The 19,071-nt window shown below is 39.9% G+C and overlaps 1 protein-coding gene across 1 annotated transcript in view; it reads right to left on the reverse strand.

Moving 5' to 3' along the window:
• The window catches only part of LOC134649582 (lysosomal-trafficking regulator), a 73,235-nt gene that overhangs the window by 32,301 nt on the left and 21,863 nt on the right, over positions 1-19,071 (reverse strand). The window contains exons 6-15 of the mRNA XM_063504437.1: positions 14,770-14,903; positions 14,277-14,360; positions 11,750-14,112; positions 9,118-9,293; positions 8,447-8,572; positions 7,621-7,711; positions 6,982-7,093; positions 2,891-3,075; positions 2,259-2,456; positions 1,479-1,589 (exon numbers count right to left, since the gene is read on the reverse strand). Of these exons, the coding sequence (XP_063360507.1) occupies positions 1,479-1,589; positions 2,259-2,456; positions 2,891-3,075; positions 6,982-7,093; positions 7,621-7,711; positions 8,447-8,572; positions 9,118-9,293; positions 11,750-14,112; positions 14,277-14,360; positions 14,770-14,903 (3,580 nt within the window). The remainder of the gene's footprint in view (positions 1-1,478; positions 1,590-2,258; positions 2,457-2,890; positions 3,076-6,981; positions 7,094-7,620; positions 7,712-8,446; positions 8,573-9,117; positions 9,294-11,749; positions 14,113-14,276; positions 14,361-14,769; positions 14,904-19,071) is intronic.

Below are 19,071 nucleotides of genomic sequence, written 5' to 3' on the forward strand. Positions count from 1 at the left end.
ATAGTACATGTAATATAAACAAAAAATTAAAAACTACATAAAGCTACAAACAAAAATTAAACTAATACGCTTAACCCGCGCTTGATAGATAAAAAATACAAAATTTTTAATTTTTTCAAAAAAAAAAAAAAACAACTATACGAAATTTAATTATAAAAAAAATACAAAAAGTTATGTAGCAGTATACAATTACTGGGGATGGAACCACCGATGGACCTCCCGATGCAAACAAAAAAAGCGAACGTTTGCAAAATACGCCATTATAGTTCTTACTAAAGCTGACGAAATTTAGCTACTCATTCTCAAGTAAAAACTAAATATCTAAATACCGCCAAAACCAGCGATACAAATTTTCTGAATTTTTGGCCATTTAATCTATAAACATATCTCAAAAAGAAAAAACTCTTATGATACCGATACGACTATTTGTTTAGGCGGGAGCTATCACCACTCCGCCATTTTGAAATATTTTTAAAAACCGGATCGACAAAAAAAAATTATTTAGTCATAGAATTCGGTCACAAAATTTCACGAAAATCGGTTAAGAATTGCGACCTGTAGAGGAGAACATCCGGACATACAAAAGCAAAATTCCCGAGTCAAAATGTAGACCTTCGCTACGCTTCGGTCAATAAACAGCCGATTATTCGAGTACTTTAGAACTGAATTCCCGTGGGGCCCGCACGTTGGCCGCAACGGGATTGAGAGGGACCATGTTGTTAAGAACTAACTGAATTCAAAATAGAGAAACTTTTTCTAAACGGTCTGTAGATGAGCCCCTCGTAGTGTTGTGAATAACGCTCATTTCGAGGCTTAACGCCTCAAAGGCGGCAAAGACGATTTCTTACAACCATACGCGTAAAATAAATAAATACAATTCTCAAATATAATTGAGTCTTCAAGACTTACGAGTCTTGAGGGCTCGAGTCTTTAAGCCTAAAAATAAGCGTTATTCACGACACTGGCCCCTCGACGCGCCCGCGCCACGGCCTCGGCGTACGGTCAGCGCGAACACGCACACATTCTCAAACTCGACTTGCCACTCCGGAATACTACCCGGTTTATCCTTATAAGGGAGCCTCTCGGAACTCCCGTCTGCTTTCCCCTAAGGGCCACCCCACATCTAGCGTCTTTCGAGCGTCGGCGTCGCTCAGCGCTATGGAAAATGACGTCGCTGCGCAGTTGCGTCGACGTTGCGTCGAGCAGGGCCATAGAGTTGTAGACGCCGACGCTCGAAAGACGCTAGATGTGGGGTGGCCCTAAACCAGGGGTTTTTAAAGTGTATTTTAAGGGAGGCGCGGGGCCTCGGGAAATTTGAACACGATTACCTAATAGTTCTCCGTCTCCTTGCTTCAGAGCGAAAAGGGGGGCGTGGGAACTTCATTTTAGGCAGCAGGGGGGCGTGCCTAAAAAAGTTTGGGAACCCCTGCCCTAAACCCTACATATCACTCCGGAACACTGCATCTGTGTGCACTTACCGGCCTTGAGGTGAGCCTCTCGGAGGCCCCGCGCCGCCGCTTCTGCGTGTGCGCAGTGCGCCGGAGCGCTCACGTCCTCGAACCCGTCCTTACGCCCCAAGGGCCCGGCATCTGTTTAACAAAAACTTGTATTTTTAGGGTTCCGTACCCAAAGGGTAAAAACGGGACCCTATTACTAAGACTCCGCTGTCCGTCCGTCCGTCCGTCCGTCCGTCCGTCTGTCACCAGGCTGTAGCTCACGAACCGTGATAGCTAGACAGTTGAAATTTTCACAAATGATGTATTTCTGTTGCCGCTATAACAACAAATACTAAAAACAGAATAAAATAAAGATTTAAGTGGGGCTCCCATACAACAAACGTCGGGCGGGGTCAGTACTTGGATGGGTGACCGTTTTTTTGCTTGTTTTGCTCTATTTTTTGTAGATGGTGCGGAACCCTCCGTGCGCGAGTCCGACTCGCACTTGGCCGGTTTTATCTATACGATCTAACCAATACGAAATTACGAATATGGTACTTAGAATTTCACTTTCTGCCCTAGAAGTCGACAGAACTAATATAAGGCGCACAAAAGTCACCAAAAACTGCGACTCAGAAATTAATTACTTCCATTGGAATTCCGCTGGGTAGTTCTCATTTACACATCTATGTATAGGTCGGAGTCGCTATGACGTCCCGTCTGCTACTTATTTATTCTACGTAGACACATCGTTAGCGCGATGTACAAGATGCTTGCAGCACAGCGACATCTAACGGACTATGCACCCAACTCCACTCTAACCTGTAGCCTGTGTGACGGGGAAGGCGAGCACGGCAAGCGGCGCAGGCTCCGCGTCCCCGGCCAGCCGGAGCAGCGCTGGCAACAGCGCCGGCAGCGCCGCACGCCGCGCACACAGCCGCAGCAGCAACGCAAGCTCTGAGGCGCTTATCGACCGCATGGCCACCACGTGGATTAGCTCTAATATGCTACGCTGAAGCTCTGAGGGCAAACATATTTGGTGTATACAGGACATGAATGTTGGACAGGAATTAATCGGTAAAGTGTCATTCTATGGAACTTGCTAACTATGTAAACAAACCGCCATATTAAAATTGTCCCTGAATGTCAATTTACTAGTGGATTTGTTTACATAGTTAGCAAGTTCCATAGAAAGGTACATAGCAAAAATCCGTCACGACCATCCCAAGACAGATTCCCGAAATTAAGGTCTAGGAAGATTATCATTAATGTATGTGAGGTTGAAGTCGTTTTGTTCCATGTCGTAGTATTTTAACTATCAACTAACCAACTTAATAACGGCGGAGAGGCCGATCCAGTGTAACAGGCGCGTGCAGCACGCGTGCGCTAGAAACACAACCACTTTGCTGCCGTGGCGTGAATAATGTCTACATTCTACAATAGCTGCTGCTAACCTGCAAGATCAGGATCATTCAACTCCAGTAAGGCGGCGGTCTTGGGGCCCAGCAGCCGCCCCAGTAGCGGCGGGGGTGGTGCCCGAGCCCGGCCCAGCGCGGCGGCGAGGCGCGTGCAGCACGCGCGTGCTAAACACGCGCCCGACGCGCGCGCGCCGTCTTGCCCGTCGGGTTCCGATACTAGTCTATAACATACAATTTTTCTCTAATAAACTGTTAACATTACAATGTTCTCTTATTCTCGGCTAGAACGCCCTAGCCAAGTAAGCAATTTATTCTTAGTGAATTCAGGATCTACAAAACTTAGTATTTATTTAGTTTAATCCATTTAAGTAATTGTTTTGTCAGTGATGACAGTGATGTCGACAAGACACATTCTTAACATTGAAGTTTACTCCCATTTACGTCACAACCTAAACTATACTGTGATAGGATTACAATTAAAAAATGATACATATAGTTACTTGCCGTAATTAATATCACGCGTAAACATAGTTTAGAACTAGAACACCAATTTACCAATAGCACACACCATATTACTAAAATGCAAAACTATTTGGACGAAGCGAATTGAGTTTGACTACTATAGGTACCTAGTGTTCAATAATTAGGTGTGACAGTTATACGGCTTCGAAGAAAAAACGGTACAGTCTGAAGGTGAACTCAAACAACTAAGATAATCGCATTACTTCATTGTATTATAACATATGTAAAGATAACTCGTTAGGTTTTAAGATAATCCTATAAGTATATAATATTGTTATTGCAAAACAATAGTACGTGAGTGATTTAAGTAGGTACACGTTGTCAATAAACAAACAAATAATGGAATTGGGTTTTGAGCGCAAATGCAATTGAAATCATAGTATACTAGCTTTTGCCCGCGACTTCCGTCTGCGTGGAGTTATTAATTTGGGTAGCTTATATTTACCCAATCTGCTTTTTCTCGATTTCCCATACACATTTCCACCCCCTTAACGGTGATTTCTGGGATAAAAACTACCCTATGTCCTTCCCCGGGACTCAAACTATCTCCATACCAAATTACAACTAAATTCGTTTAGCGGTTTAAGCGTGAAGAGGTAACAGACAGACAGATAGGCAGTATTAGTATGGATTGTTATTGCAAACAGTACCTACGTGAGTGAATTAAGTATACTCGTACGTTGTCAATAAACAAACGAATAATCGAATTGGGTTTCGAGTGCAACTGCAATTAAAATCAATAAGAGAGGTAACTATTCAAAATCAAAGACTTTGGGCCCGATTCGGATTTTGAACTAGACATCCATTAGATATCTATTAGACATCACCAAAATACGACAACGATATTTTTAAGATCTAGCCTGTCAAATTTGATATTTCCACGATTCTGGAGATACATTTAACCTTTTGGACGCCAATGACCGATATATCCGCACCGTAGGTTCAACGCAACAAAGACCTACGTGCATATGCATAAAGTTAAATTTCAGTTTTGACACTTCGGTGACGTGGCGTCAGCGTGACAGCTTTTGTGTTTGACACGGCGTCGAAAAGGTTCACGATTTCCACAATGTCTAAAACGTATTATGGTTATGTATTTTTAGATCTCATTCTCAATACGAATTTGAAACGATCTTAATACAATAATTTAACGTAAAAGTGATATTGGTTGCCCGAATTGAGCTGCAAAAGATATATAGTTGAAATCTAAACTATCAGGTAGCTAGTACATATCGTATCGTTCTCTTCTCTAGAACGGATCTTGTTTTCCGAATACCGCGGTTTGATCCTCCATTTACTCCACAGAATGGACGTACAAATAGATGCAACTTAACTTGTAAAATACTACGGCGCAGGCACCTTCCGTTGCATACTTTCTCCACTTTACACTATAACAGGACATGTTTACATCTGGGACCCAATTATTGTAAACATTTTTAATAGATAAGTATAAGTACAGTACGTAAACATGACGCAACTGGCCGCGTAGCCAACGTGCCAATCGCTTATGCTCCATATCGAACGCAACTGTCACTGTCGCACTAATATGGAAGAGTGATAGAGAGACACAAAGCGTTTCGTTGTCGAAGCGATAGCGATTGTCAGCTTGGCTAGGCTGGCTGAAATAAGCGGTCGTGCACACATCATACTAAATTAGTACGAAAGCTTCTATGTACCTACTTGTGTAGGGTTGTCATTTGAAAAAATGGAATATCCTGACAAATCCAGACATCACCCTAAAAACCCTGGCATTTGCTGGACGGTCATTTCTCCACGAACTAGTGGTGATAAATGATTACAATCAGGCGCAGCCCGCCTTAAGGAGCGCTTGTGCGGTGCACTCCCATAAATAATCAAAATGGAATTATGGTACTTATTTAATCTGTTACTATTTAAGATCTATCGTAAAAAACTCAATACCAATTAAATAATAACCTTTATTCATTATACTTAAGTTTATAGACAGCTCACCACTACCTACACGGCGTACTCCTATAATTTCATAGAAATCAAACGTAACGCGCGAAGCGGAGCACTTTGGATTGCGCTCCTATGGAAAAAGATTTAGTACATTCGATCAATAGGAAATTCAATAAGAGCGAAAGAGAAGTTTCGACAGAGCTCTGCGCTTGAAACTGAATATTTTCTATGAGGGAAGAGGCAAAATCGGTGCGGCGCTCCGAGCCCGGTTGATCTGCGCGCGCATCCCGCGCGCCATGTTGAGATTGTTGTCACTTGTTTCTAAACAGACCTTAGTCAATTTTAAAGTATGTGCGGGAATGCAATTTTGGCTTTTTTTCATTCTAAATAATGAAACAAGAGTTTAAACAGTTAAAGCACATAATTTGTTTGTTGTGAGGTGTTTCAAAATGAATGAATTTAACGTGAGAATTTGAAAAAGTTTACAAAATCGACTCGAGTTAAATTATGGACGACCTTGAACTTTCGTAGCAATGTTACATGTTAGCATAGAGAAAAAAATACATAGAGTGCTCACTCCATACATCAGTTTTAGTACCAAAAAGACTATTAGCATCTAGCATCGAGTAGCGGAACTATCAGTACTCCTACTTGACAATAGATGTAGCACCGACCGGAAAGTCTTATCTCAACAACATAGGACTTTCCGGTCGGTGCTACATCTATTGTCAAGTAGCAGTACTGATAGTTCCGCTACTCGATGCTAGATGTAGACACTGAAATTAATAGTCTGAACTGATGTATGGAGTGAGCACTCTTGTCTTACTTATTTCTCTGTGATGTTAGTCAAAAGCAAAAACTTATATATTTTTTAAATCAGATTAATAAGCAAAAACACCGTGGTTGTGTTGTGTGAATGTGATAAAAGTAACTAGCTTATTTTGTTTTTCGTGTTACCTATATGTTTTGTGTTTGGCGCGGGCGCGGGCGCGGGCGACGGCTGTGCGGTGAGTTTGTTTGGACCGAAACAGGTGTGTTAACAATTTAGCACATCTTTCCATAAAATTTAAATAAAAACATTATATCCATTTGTAAAATGAACTGCAGTTGGCGTCTATCGGTCGTCAAGATATTCGTAATACCGAAAATCTATGAGAGAGTTCAATGACCGGGTGGACGGAAACCGACATCTAGGTACTTTGCGACGGTTAATTGAATGTGTAGGTTTAGTTTTTAAGGTTCCGTACCCAAAGGGTAAAAACGGGACCCTATTACTAAGACTCCGCTGTCCGTCCGTCCGTCCGTCCGTCTGTCACCAGGCTGTATCTCACGAACCGTGATAGCTAGACAGTTGAAATTTTCACAGATGATGTATTTCTGTTGCCGCTATAACAACAAATACTAAAAACAGAATAAAATTAAAATTTAAGTGGGGCTCCCATACAACAAACGTGAATTTTGACCGAAGTTAAGCAACGTCGGGCGGGGTCAGTACTTGGATGGGTGACCGTTTTTTTGCTTGTTTTGCTCTATTTTTTGTTGATGGTGCGGAACCCTCCGTGCGCGAGTCCGACTCGCACTTGGCCGGTTTTTTGTTTTTTATTGTGAGTGAACACCCATAATACATAGCTACCAGCCGCCTCTGATTACAATACATGGATTTATAAAAATTGTTAAATACTTACTTGTGTATTAGGTCCGTGAGTATGTCTAGCACGATCACGCATAGCTCGGGGTGCGCTAGTCGCCCGCTTTCCGCATACTGAGAGCATGCTGCCCCCAAAGCAGGCTCTGTACCTAAGTAACGCAAATGTAAACATTTATGGAGTTATTCATAAACGGCTGCTAACTTAATCAGTTGATGATCGTCGTTTGTGCCTATCTGTTGCTATGCCATAGAGAGGGACAAACGACGATCATCAGCTGATTAACTTATGAATAACGCCGTTAAACTATTATTACATTTTATTGTTAGAGTGCATAGTGTCTTATTATTTGCGAATGCCGAGATGTATTTTATGAGTCGTAGGCGAATAAAATACACGGGACAAGTAGGTATATCAAACCGGGACTAGTTCGCAAATACCCACGTGAAGTACCTCTTTTTGAACAATTGTATTAAAAAATTAAATATGGATGGATTTATGGAATTGTATTTATTTTTATTGTATAACATACGGATTCTCAATTGTTTGATAAAAATGAATTTTATTTTAATTTGTATTTCAAAAAAGATTTTTTCATGTAATTTTCCCCAATGTCAATGGAACATATTTTTGAACTAGGCTAGTCTTTTATTTGACAATACAGAATAGAACACTCACCAATAGCGCTGCTCAGAGAAGACAACGATTCTGACACCTTGCGTGATTTGTGTGTTGATAGCAGGTCAAATTTGCCTACTTCCACGTCTGCCTGCAAACCAAATGGTATGCTTTATATACATCCGCTCATACATACGTCCCCACCAGGGATGTTGCGGATGCCGATTTTTTGACATCCGCGGATGCGGATGCGGATTTTTAAAGGCTCACATCCGCGGATGCTGATGCGGATGCGGATGCGGATGTCAAGATAGGTACATAAAAAACGTCAAATATTATTTCAAAAAACCGGCCCAGTGCGAGTCGGACTCGCGTTCCAAGGGTTCCGTACAATAAGTCCCACTCACGCTTGACTGCTAATTTCTAATAGGTTTTTTTGGCTAATTACTAAATTACTAAGACGTTCCTGTACCGAACTGTTCCACATCCGCATCGATTTTATGCGGATGCGGATGTTGAAAATAATGCGGAAGTTCCGCGGTTGCGGATGCGGATGTGGATGTTCGCAACATCCCTGGTCCCCACTACGTAAGAAACCCATCTCGACGGAATTTAGCTAATATTTTTCGTAAGTTCGGCTCTGCTCGATCTTACAACTCAATGCATTACTTTTGTCTCATGAATACTTTACTGGCAGTATGACAGCTTCAAATGGATTTATATTAATAAATGGATGCCTAAGTTAAATTTTACGAAAAGTGCTTAGATATCAAGGAACGAAATTGATTCAATTCAAATGAGACATATTCTTGTCAATGGCAGCCCGTCTTGTTCTTTACAGTTCTAATTTGAGCCTTCGTCATAATGTAATAAGGTGTAAAGTTACCTCGTACCCCTCGTCGGCGCGGTAGTAAGGCTCGCTGTGCTCGGAGGCGTAGGGCACTGCAACGCTCTCCTCGCTAGAGGAGCCTTCCACGGAGCTGTTGCCGGAGGGACAGAGGAGGGGCGGTACCTGGTGAAATATAACGTAAAATACAGTTAATGAAGTTATCAGGCAGAGGCAGAGTAGATTTACAGTAATGAGATGAAACCTAATAATAGCCCGTAGGTAAGTTAGGTTATAGAAAAACTATTAGGATTAAAAAAAACTTAAATCTTTATCCGTTGGTTTTCACACACAGTTTTCTTAGATCGGTCGTGCTAGTTGCAAGTGTCACTACAGATCTTTGATTCGGCGGAGATGGCGGAATGGCTAGGCGCTAGGCTCAGCCACAGCGACGTGCACTTAGCACCTCGCACAGCGCTCGCAGCGCCGCGATTCCGTGAGTGTCCACGTTATTCAGTGACGCTTGACCTGCCGCGCAGCATCCTTGGAACAGTCATGCAAGCGTCACTACAAAGTACAAACCTGTGCGGAGGCGGGGGCATGGTTGCGCGGCGTCGGGTTCAGCAACAGCGACGCGAACTAGCGCCCCTCATAGCGCTCGCAGCTCCGCGCATCCGTCGGCGCCCGCTCGAATACCGTGTAGCTTATAGAAAATGTTACTACAGACAGACCTTTGCTTGCGGTGGAGGCGGCGGCATGGCGTGCGCAGCGCTTGGTTCAGCAACAGCGACGCGCACTAGCGCCTCGCATAGCGCTCGCAGCGCCGCGCTGCCGTCAGTGTCCGCGTTGTGCAGCGCCGCTCGGACCACAGCGCAGCTGGCCTCTTTTGAACGGTCGGATGTTACGTCTGAAATGTTCACTGATATTGAATATGTCCTGTCCTATTTGCATACGATTTACATCGGCCGGGATGGGGTGAATGAGCAAGAGATCTCACGAATCAATCGGATACTGAGCTGTGTATTATTTCAATACTTATAACCTTTAACAACTGAATGCAATTTTCAATATCGTTAGACATCTAGTAAGATTCGCTCCGGCTCTTAGTTGCCCGGTCCGGTCGATTTGAATCGTTTAGTTGAATACTCGTAAGAAACTGATACAGAAGCGTGTCCTCCTAGCTAACGAACATACGCAATTATTGGAGCATTGTTCAGGCGACCCTCAGTAATTGTATCCTGCAGCCTATAATGCACCGTGTGCAGTGACACAGAAGAATCGAACGCGACGTGCGACCTTAGCTGCACTCGAGATACTTATAGACTGTATACACTGTAGGTACTACTTGTTAATTCTTTGAGCATAAACGTAATTTATAAAGCCCTAAAACATACCAAGTCTTCTTAAACCCTGTACCTATCTAGTGTATCTAAAACGTTGTATATCTACTTTGAATTTAATAAATAAAATAAAAATATCGCCAATGTAAAACGAACCTTTAATATAAAAGAGTCTAATTTAGTTTTGCGTGGTACATTAGCAATAGTACACGTTTTGCCAATATAAAGTTACCAGTGCCGTATTATCTAACCACGTGTCGGGTGGAATGTTCCGTCTGTGGTTTCTGTCCGCAACGAAACATTTCATACAAATTGACCAATCATTTAATAACGGGTGCCTAGGTACAGATGAGAAAATGATAAGTCTATTGTATTATTTGCTTCTTTCTTGTTTGCTTGCTTTCAATATGTTTTGTATATTGTATACCTATGGTTTATATTTTTAATAATGTTCGGTATGCATGTACTTCAGATGTACTTAAGTACGATCATAGAGAAATATAGTAAGACAAGAGTGCTCACTCCATACATCAGTTAGACTATTACATAGAAGGTAGCATCCTATAGAAGTGGTCTACGCGTGCCTCCGTGAGGGACAAAACATACGCAAACCGACGCTATGATTGGTCGAATTTATTTGTTATGGTGGGCAACAAATAAATTCGACCAATCATCCATACTAGTTTACGGTGGGGAATAAAACAAAAAGAGAGACTGTGACAAGGACAAACAATAATAGCGCTTTCGCTGCTACTCCTACTGAAAGATACATAAGTCTATCCCGTTCTGTCAGTTATCCCCACCACTCATGCCCAATCCAGTTTAATACTAGATTCATGGACTATTAATTTCAGTGTCTACATCTAGCATCGAGTAGCGGAACTATCAGTACTGCTACTTGACAATAGATGTACTCGTAGGACCGACCGGAAAGTCTTATCTCATCAGCATAAAGACTTTCCGGTCGGTGCTACATCTATTGTCAAGTAGCAGTACTGATAGTTCCGCTACTCGATGCTAGATGCTAATAGTCTTTTTGGTACTAAAACTGATGTATGGAGTGAGCAATCTATGTATTTTTTCTCTATGGTACGATTTACAAATACGACACGACGTGTAGGTACCTAATATGAGTCTAATTATTATCGAAGGGTTCTTTAATAAAAAACGTCAGAAATTTGGACTTAGAATTTGACTGACAAACAATAAGTGTAGGAACCTGAGTTTTCGGTATCAACTTACGTTTGAGGTTTCTTCTCTAGTTTGTAATATCTTTATTTTCTCAAAGACATTATACATTTCACTACAGAGAGAAGTAAATTTTTACATACTTTAACGGCACATGTCAAATGTGTGTAATATAGGTATGTAAATAAAACAAACTTACAAATATTGGAGGCACTACCAATTTAGAGGATTAATAGTAGTTAAATGGCACAAAACAGAGACAATACGGAAACCACGACTGTTTTCGAACACTGCTATCGTGTCTATAAGTTATTTATTAATGACAAATGTAATTACTTCACTAAGAAATAAAAGAACTGTGACCGATAATGTGTCAAATATAGACCAATAGATCAAACACATATTTGTAGCATTTTCAGACAAGCTTACGGGATAATTTCTAAAATTATCATAATCATACTAACAAAGTGACACATTGCGACCTATATCTACGGTGTATTACTAGGATGATAATGATTTTATTTTATAGGACTATTCTACATAGATTGAACTAGTCCAAGCTCAATTTGTGATAAACATACAAATAAATACAAAGAGGATCTTTTGTAGAGTACCCGTAAAAAGATATAAATGGTAATTGGAACCCACAGGAAATTAAGTATTTGACCAGGAAACTGAAAGTATTCATATTACCCCCTTACAAATTTCCACTGGACGCATTATTAGGTCCGGTTTCCTGAACCAATGAGCCGACATAATAGTCTCCAATTTCCATCAAGCAAGAATCAATTGGTAATCAGATTGTAGTCAAAAAGCAGTAATAATAATAACTCACCTGACACGGCAAATTGCACCGTCAGCAAGGCCTCCACGATCTTAATGAGCAGCCTCATCTCCACCGGCGCGATCTCGCAGTTCCTCACGAAATACAACAACACTCGTAGCAGCGCAAAACTGTCCAAGAACACATCCTCGTCGACCACGTATTGTCTGAACACGGGACTATAAAGACACAGTGCCGCGCATGATTTCCAGAAAGTCCATGCATTCTTCAAAGCCTCTAAGTAATCGTCTATAGATTCTTCTATTACATTCTCACTCGCAGCGAAGTTCGTTTTAATTGCTTTCGGCATAGAGATCGACACTTTTCTTATTTGTGACGAGTCACGGCGTTTCTCTATGAATAATAGCTGTTTCTTCTCTTCCGTGACATCAGAAAGCTCATCGAATTTTTCTTCTGGCAGTTTAAGGCGGTAAATTTTGAAGCATCTCTGGGTAGTTTCTGACAGAGACTTGAATAGCATTTGTATAGATGCTAGAGAGCTCATTTCTCTGTAATAATTCGTGTTTGTATTCTCTTTGATCAATTTAAATATTTCAACGGTAATAGCTATTTCGAGTATGGAACAACACTGGTTTGAAAATTCTGGTAGGGAGACGAGTTCCAATACGTAACTAAGGCCACCTTTTTGAATGAACTGATCGGCAAACGAAACCGTGTTTAGTAGACTGGAAAAGATATTTAGACACGATACGGTCAGGAAATAGGCCGAGTCCTCCATTCTAATAATGTATCTATGTTTGGCGACTATGAAAGTCGGGTATATCACGCTGAAGAGTAACTCGTGCTTCATTTCTAACCGACACTTTGGTGTCACTCGAAGCAAATGGGACACCGTCGCATGCAACACATTGTTATGATTATCCAGCTGTAGTAAAGAGTTGTAGTGGATCAAGAACGACCATACACTCTTCCGATCGACCGGGCTAACGGAATGGAGGCAGTGTTTCTTGGCGAACCTTTTGTCATCGCTCGGCTCGCAAATAGAACAAGGGAGTTGATCTGTGACCTTCGGTATCAGCACGCTCGCTCCCAAATCCCCGTACACAGTATGTTCTAAAACTTGGAGACATTTCGAAGCGACCGAGTCGTGCGTTAACATCAATCGGACAATGTTTTCCATTAGCAGTCCAGGTGAAAAGCAACAGCAGACGCCACAGTTTAACATAACACGCAGTAGTTTATGTCTGAGCGGGGCCTGAGCTGATACTTCCTCGTCCGTTAACAAGCAAGCCAGTGTACCGTATAGAACTGATACGCAACAAGTGGACGATAAGGGAAGATCTGTGCTGGGCTCGCCTAGAATGTCATGGTGATGATGCATGCCCGCCGCGACCCGCGCACGGCAGACCTTATGTCTAGTACGGGGGCAAGCTGCAGAATGCACAACCTCACTCCGCACCCTCTTCATTCCGTTTATCAGCTTCCCCACAGACTCTAACAGCTTCTTGATAAGCGTGACGGTCTCGTCGTAATCCACGCCACGTATCCTGATCATCAACTCAACGCATTCTTTGAGTAGACCGCCTTTGAGACACTCCCCGTACAACTTGAACTGGTCGGTGAATTCCCTTAAATTGTCCAGGCTGCGACACTGCATAAGAAGACAGTGGAAGAAAGCTGTGATAGAATACGCTATGCCGAAAACGAATCTAAGCATATAGTCAGACTGAGCCTCTGTTAAAGTATCATCGACGAGATTCTCATCAGACTTCTTATGGTACTTAGAACTAGATTTGCAGATTACGTCCTCTAATATTCTTAGCAGCATCGGTAGTATGCCATTGTTTATTAGTTTGGCACACAGGTCAGACCGGATGAGAACTTTGTCTAAAGAGACGATTAGTAGTTCTGTCAGGGCGACTTTTATGTGGGAGACTTCGTCCGCGCTCTTTGAACAAGCGGGAAGCGAACCAAATTGTAGAGAGCATAGGTTTTTTAATGAGAAATTTATACACTGCATTGATATTTGTGAACCTTCAGAACCCGACAGGCTGCTTTCAGCTTTACACAGTTCCTGTAGTAAATCCGTGATCATGAGGATGAATTCAAACGCGGATATCTCAGAATTTATAACTTCTCTATGCTTTTCGGTCATATAATCATCTGGTTTTGGTTTTGTTTTCTTTGGCGAATGAAAAGGGTCACTGTAAAGTTCATTGGCGTACTCATTGGAAGACTTTAGGGGCGAGTTGAAGTACTCGAAATCGTCGGGAGAAGAAACTTTGATGGCGAGCGACCGGTTTAGAACCTGCAAGTCATCGTTGGAGTCAGCGGACTCAGAAGAAAGCTCTTGCTTAAGCGTTTTCCTTTTCGTTTTGACATCGGCGTCTTTACTTTGGCTTACGTGTCTCGATCTAGGATAACATAAAAAAACGGTTTTAAGTTATTGTATTGTTATTCAATGGTTGATCTTAACGGAATCGATTTTATAGAAAGTAGAAACAAAGAACTTTTGGATTTTCCTACATTGAGGACTACTTATCAAAATACCATCAATCTGAAATTGTATTGTAATTACCGTCCAGTCGTACTCCGTTCGGACACTACAGTGTTGTTCATTTTTGATGCCGGACTGCCAGCAGGCTTTTGTTTGGACCATATCCTGTAACAAGAGCCTATATTATATATTAGGACCGAATACTATTAGGCGCGCTATTCATCGATATGTTAAACATTTCCCAAGAGAAGACATGGCACTTCATGACCACGGTATTCATATAGTACACGATATGTATACCTACTACATATGAGTGTTTTCATAGTAGAAATGTGCTGTCGTTACACTCGCGCCCTTTACGGGTATAGACATGCATGTCTCTACATTGTCTCAGTACTGGGGGCCTAGCCAAGATGACAATCGTTGATAGAAAACGCCAATCGAAACAAAATAACGTATATGGAAATAGTCGTAACTTTTCGTAGCATCTGTCATCCCGATATTTTTTTTTCTTTTCGTTTGGCGTTGGTTGATGTTTGTCAACTTGGCTAGGCCCCCAGGTTAGATGGCTCACCTATTAGAAAATAGTTGGTGTATGGGCGCTCTTCGGCCGCGCGGGCGCGGCTGCGCCGGAGTGGACGCGCCCGCGCTCAGCTCGCCGAACAGCCAGATGAGCACGGAGCTGAGTTGGCGACAGCATGAGAGGCCCTGTATTAACATTAATTATTTGTAGTACTAAGGGTCGGTTGCACCGTTTGTATCGTTAAAGAGTTCGCAATTTTTTTATGTATGGAAAGTTTCATAGTAAAGCGCTGGGGCGCGCCGGCTGACGTTGATCAGTCTGTCAAATGTGATTGGCGACTGGCCCTAAGAGCATCATTGATATTAACCAACATCAATTGCAAGTCGTGTAACAGAATTTTATAGTTCTGCGGGTCACAATACTATGTAGCTAACAACGGTATCCTATAGTCGGTAGTGACCCTGCCTACGAAGGATTTGTGTGTTCATCACAGATTTTTTCTCCTGAGTTATGGTTTTTTTTCTATGTATTTAAGTATTTATCTATGATATCTATTATTATATATCGTCGTCTAGTACCCACATCACAAGCCTTATTGGGCTTATTGCGGAGCTAGGTCGATTTGTATAAAATTGTCCCATAATAATAATTATTTATTGAAGTATGTAAGTAGGTCACATCACTAGACATGTCAAAAGAAGACGCGTGATGTTCTAAGTATGACTTCGGTGATGACACCTCACAAATTAGGGGTTTTACTGAACACCATTTTTTACTTTATGACAAAATTGATGACTTTTTTATTGCACCTTTGTCTTACTTTTATTGTACCTAAGTTTTCAACAATATAAAAAAATTGTTAAATTACTAATCACCCAAACGAGATTCCAAATTCTCAGTTCTTTCTTAAAGATCCACATTCCTAAAATAACTTTGTGACGAATATATTATCATTAAGAAGTGTTCAACAAAAACCTGTTTTATAGATAAAATACAATCGGATCAAGTAACGCGACAACTATTTTTACATCGCGACGGGTATATTTGATCCAAATTATAGTAATACATTTACTTTTAGGACATTAGGTTTATTTTAATTACTACTAAAGACAGTTGACTAAGTGATGAGAATTGTTATTTGTCTGTAATGTCTTGAATAAGGCGTCAATTGTAATTTTTTTGTTTCTAGAATTGCACTCTAGCATGCATGCTCATTTATGCATAATTACATTTTTAACTACATAGTTTTATCGCATAATTTTGTAATTTAAATAACAATCCTAATCCATTTAGATATGACATAGATTTCAAATATAAATGGGTGGTGCCGTATTTATTAGTCATTATGCCCCTCATGCCTAACTAGATATAATTCAAGCAAACACATATTAAGATATGAATAACAAGTTCTAATAAACAAGGGTCATAATCAATTTAAGTCATGTGACTTGTTATTACACTTTCCCAGACATTGTAACGGTTCACGGGCTCCCGTACAAGAATAAACTATAATATATATATATATATATAATAAATACAATTAAACATATGTTAATATTGAATATATACATTCACAATTAAATAAGTCAAGATAATTTTAAAACATAAAACATTGCTATAAAATTAACATAATCAAAAAGCTTGAATGGAATGTGACCTTGAAGACCAGGTGCGCTCCGAGGTAATTAGGTCAAGGTCGTTGCTATGGGAGTTGGGGATACCAGGGGTCGGAAACCCGAAAAGTCGGGAGATTTATGCCGAACGACACAAGAATGAGGAATTTGAAATGGTAAAGTATCGTAAGGGTTTTTATATATTTTGTCATTTTAATTACATTGAAATTAAAACAAAATAAAATAATGTAAAAGGAAATAATAGACAAGTACTATTCTTGTTGGGTAATATTTATTTAGTGGAAAGTGGGCGTGGATGAATGTTCCAGGCTCAAGAGTATTTTCTGAATAAACAGTAGAATATTAGGAAATATATAAAGGCTGTAGTATAAATTAGTTAATTATATTAATAAACATTCTTTATTTATAAGAAAAAGTTCATAATACAAAATTAAAGATAGCTAAATGAGTAATTAAAGGAGGACAGATTTATCATTAGAAATCGAAGAGATCAATTTAAAGAAAAAAACTCACTAAGCAACTTTAATTAGTGTAAAGTATACTTTGAATAATTAATAATGTGGGGTTTATTCGGGAAATTCGGGATATCGGGAAATTCCGAAAATCATTGTAAAATCACTCATATTCCGTTGTAGTAAGAGTCAGCTTTCGGAATTAACCGCCACTATACATCATTCGGGAGTGCCCGAGTACACCTTACAATATTATTTAAATATGCTCTTGTAAAATAGTATGGATAATATTTTCTAATAAATGCCTTTCATCATCATCGAAACGAGTGGAACGGAAATTTTATTGGATAATTCAAATTGTAGCTGGTAACACCGTACATCAGTGGTCAATAACCTACGGCACACATCAACTATAAAAACTACTATGGAACACTTGATTAATAAAAAGGTTGCCGACCGCTGCGATGCGCGAATGAAGAGCTTACTGCGCATGACCAACAGTGATTGCAGAGATTGGACTATGAACACGATATGCACTATGTGGACTGTTTGGAAGTAAAAGAAAATGAACCATAAATTTAAGGGGATAGGGTTGAATTTCGAAAAACCTCAATCAGAAAAGAAAATTTACTATAAATAGTAGTGGTTTTTATTTAGGGGTCATTCAATTTCGGAAATTCAAACGTGTAAGGCGAAGCTCTGTCCGTCCGTACATTGAGCCTAGCCTATGGATTGTGTGGTAAATTAAACATAGCTCTGCCATCGCGCTGAGAGGCATTGAGCTTCGGCCAGGAGTTGGAGCCAGCAGGGAGCGTCTACAGGGTGCAGCAGGGAGCGTCTACAGGGTGCAGCAGGGAGCAGCAGGGTGCATTGAAGTACATTTAGAGAAGTTCGGCGGGGTGGTGAGCTAATTTATCTTATTATATTTTTCTTAACAAATAACAGATTGATTAACTAAATTTTATTCTCGTTTAGAAAGACTATTTGACCTTTAAATGTACATTTTTCATAATAAATAAATAAATAATTAATTAAATAAATATTATAGGACTTTCTTGCTCAAATTGACTAAGTCTCACAGTAAGTAATAATAATTTAAGTCATAAATTATAGATTAATATCCTAACAAGTAACTTAATTTTGATTGAAAATATCAATGATTATGTTCCATTAATTCCTTGATTTAAATGTAATTTGTGTACTAATCTTTTTATTAGCATTGCTCAACTTGAGGGTGGATATGTATAACGATGCCAACGAAGCTCTCGAGTTAATCAGTGATTTCAGGAGTGATAAGTGTTTTGATTCGAAGTGATAATCAGGCAGATGGCCATTTTAAAGCTAGGGCAGTAATAGTATACTAACGTAAGTCAGATTGACATAGACTTTGTTGTTGAACGAGAAGAAGGGGTCCTGAATCGGTGAGTGAATTTTCATTAAAGTGTGATAGAGTCAGTTGCATCAATCTGTTTATATTATTAAAGAGTTCAAAAAGTTATTTATGGATAGTCTAATAGTAAAGCGTCAGGCATGCCGGTTAATGATGTTCAGTTTATCAAAAAATGGTTGGAGCAACTGGTTTTAATGTGTGTTTTTCAGGAATCGTTTATATGTACGTTTACAGGCGTACGGAACCTTGGAATTATGTGATTATATGTGTGTGTTTTTTTTTTAGGAATTGAATATTTACATGTACGTTTACAGGCGTACGGAACTTTGAAATTATGTGATTATATGTGTTTTTTTTTAGGAAATGTTTATTTACATGTACGTTTACAGGCGTACGGACCTTTGAAATTATGTGATTTTATGTGTGTTTTATTTAGGAAATGTTTATTTTACATGTATGTTACAGAGCGTACGGAACTTTGAAATTATGCGATTTTATGTGTGTCTTTTTTTTTTAGGAAATGTTTATTTACATGTATGTTACAGAGTGTACGGAGCTTTGCGAATTAAGTGATTTATGTGTGATTTTTCAGGATATGTTTGTTTTGTGTAATTTTACAAAGTAAACGTAAAAATAGATTTCTTTGTGTATATTTTTCAGAGTGTTTAGTATTTTAGGAATAAGCTTTTACTTCATAAAAGAGTCATATTGATTTACAATTTACCCTAACCATTAATTCTTCATACCTATAGAGCTATTTGCTCAATTTGTATCTACATTCTTAAACATTAAATAACCATTCTAAAAAATGTTTACTAATGATGTAATTATTTATTCTCTATAGATATTATATATTTAAATTATGTATGCTTATTTC

Source organism: Cydia amplana, chromosome 1 (assembly GCF_948474715.1).
Source record: "Cydia amplana chromosome 1, ilCydAmpl1.1, whole genome shotgun sequence".
In the NCBI taxonomy this organism is placed as follows: domain Eukaryota; kingdom Metazoa; phylum Arthropoda; class Insecta; order Lepidoptera; family Tortricidae; genus Cydia; species Cydia amplana.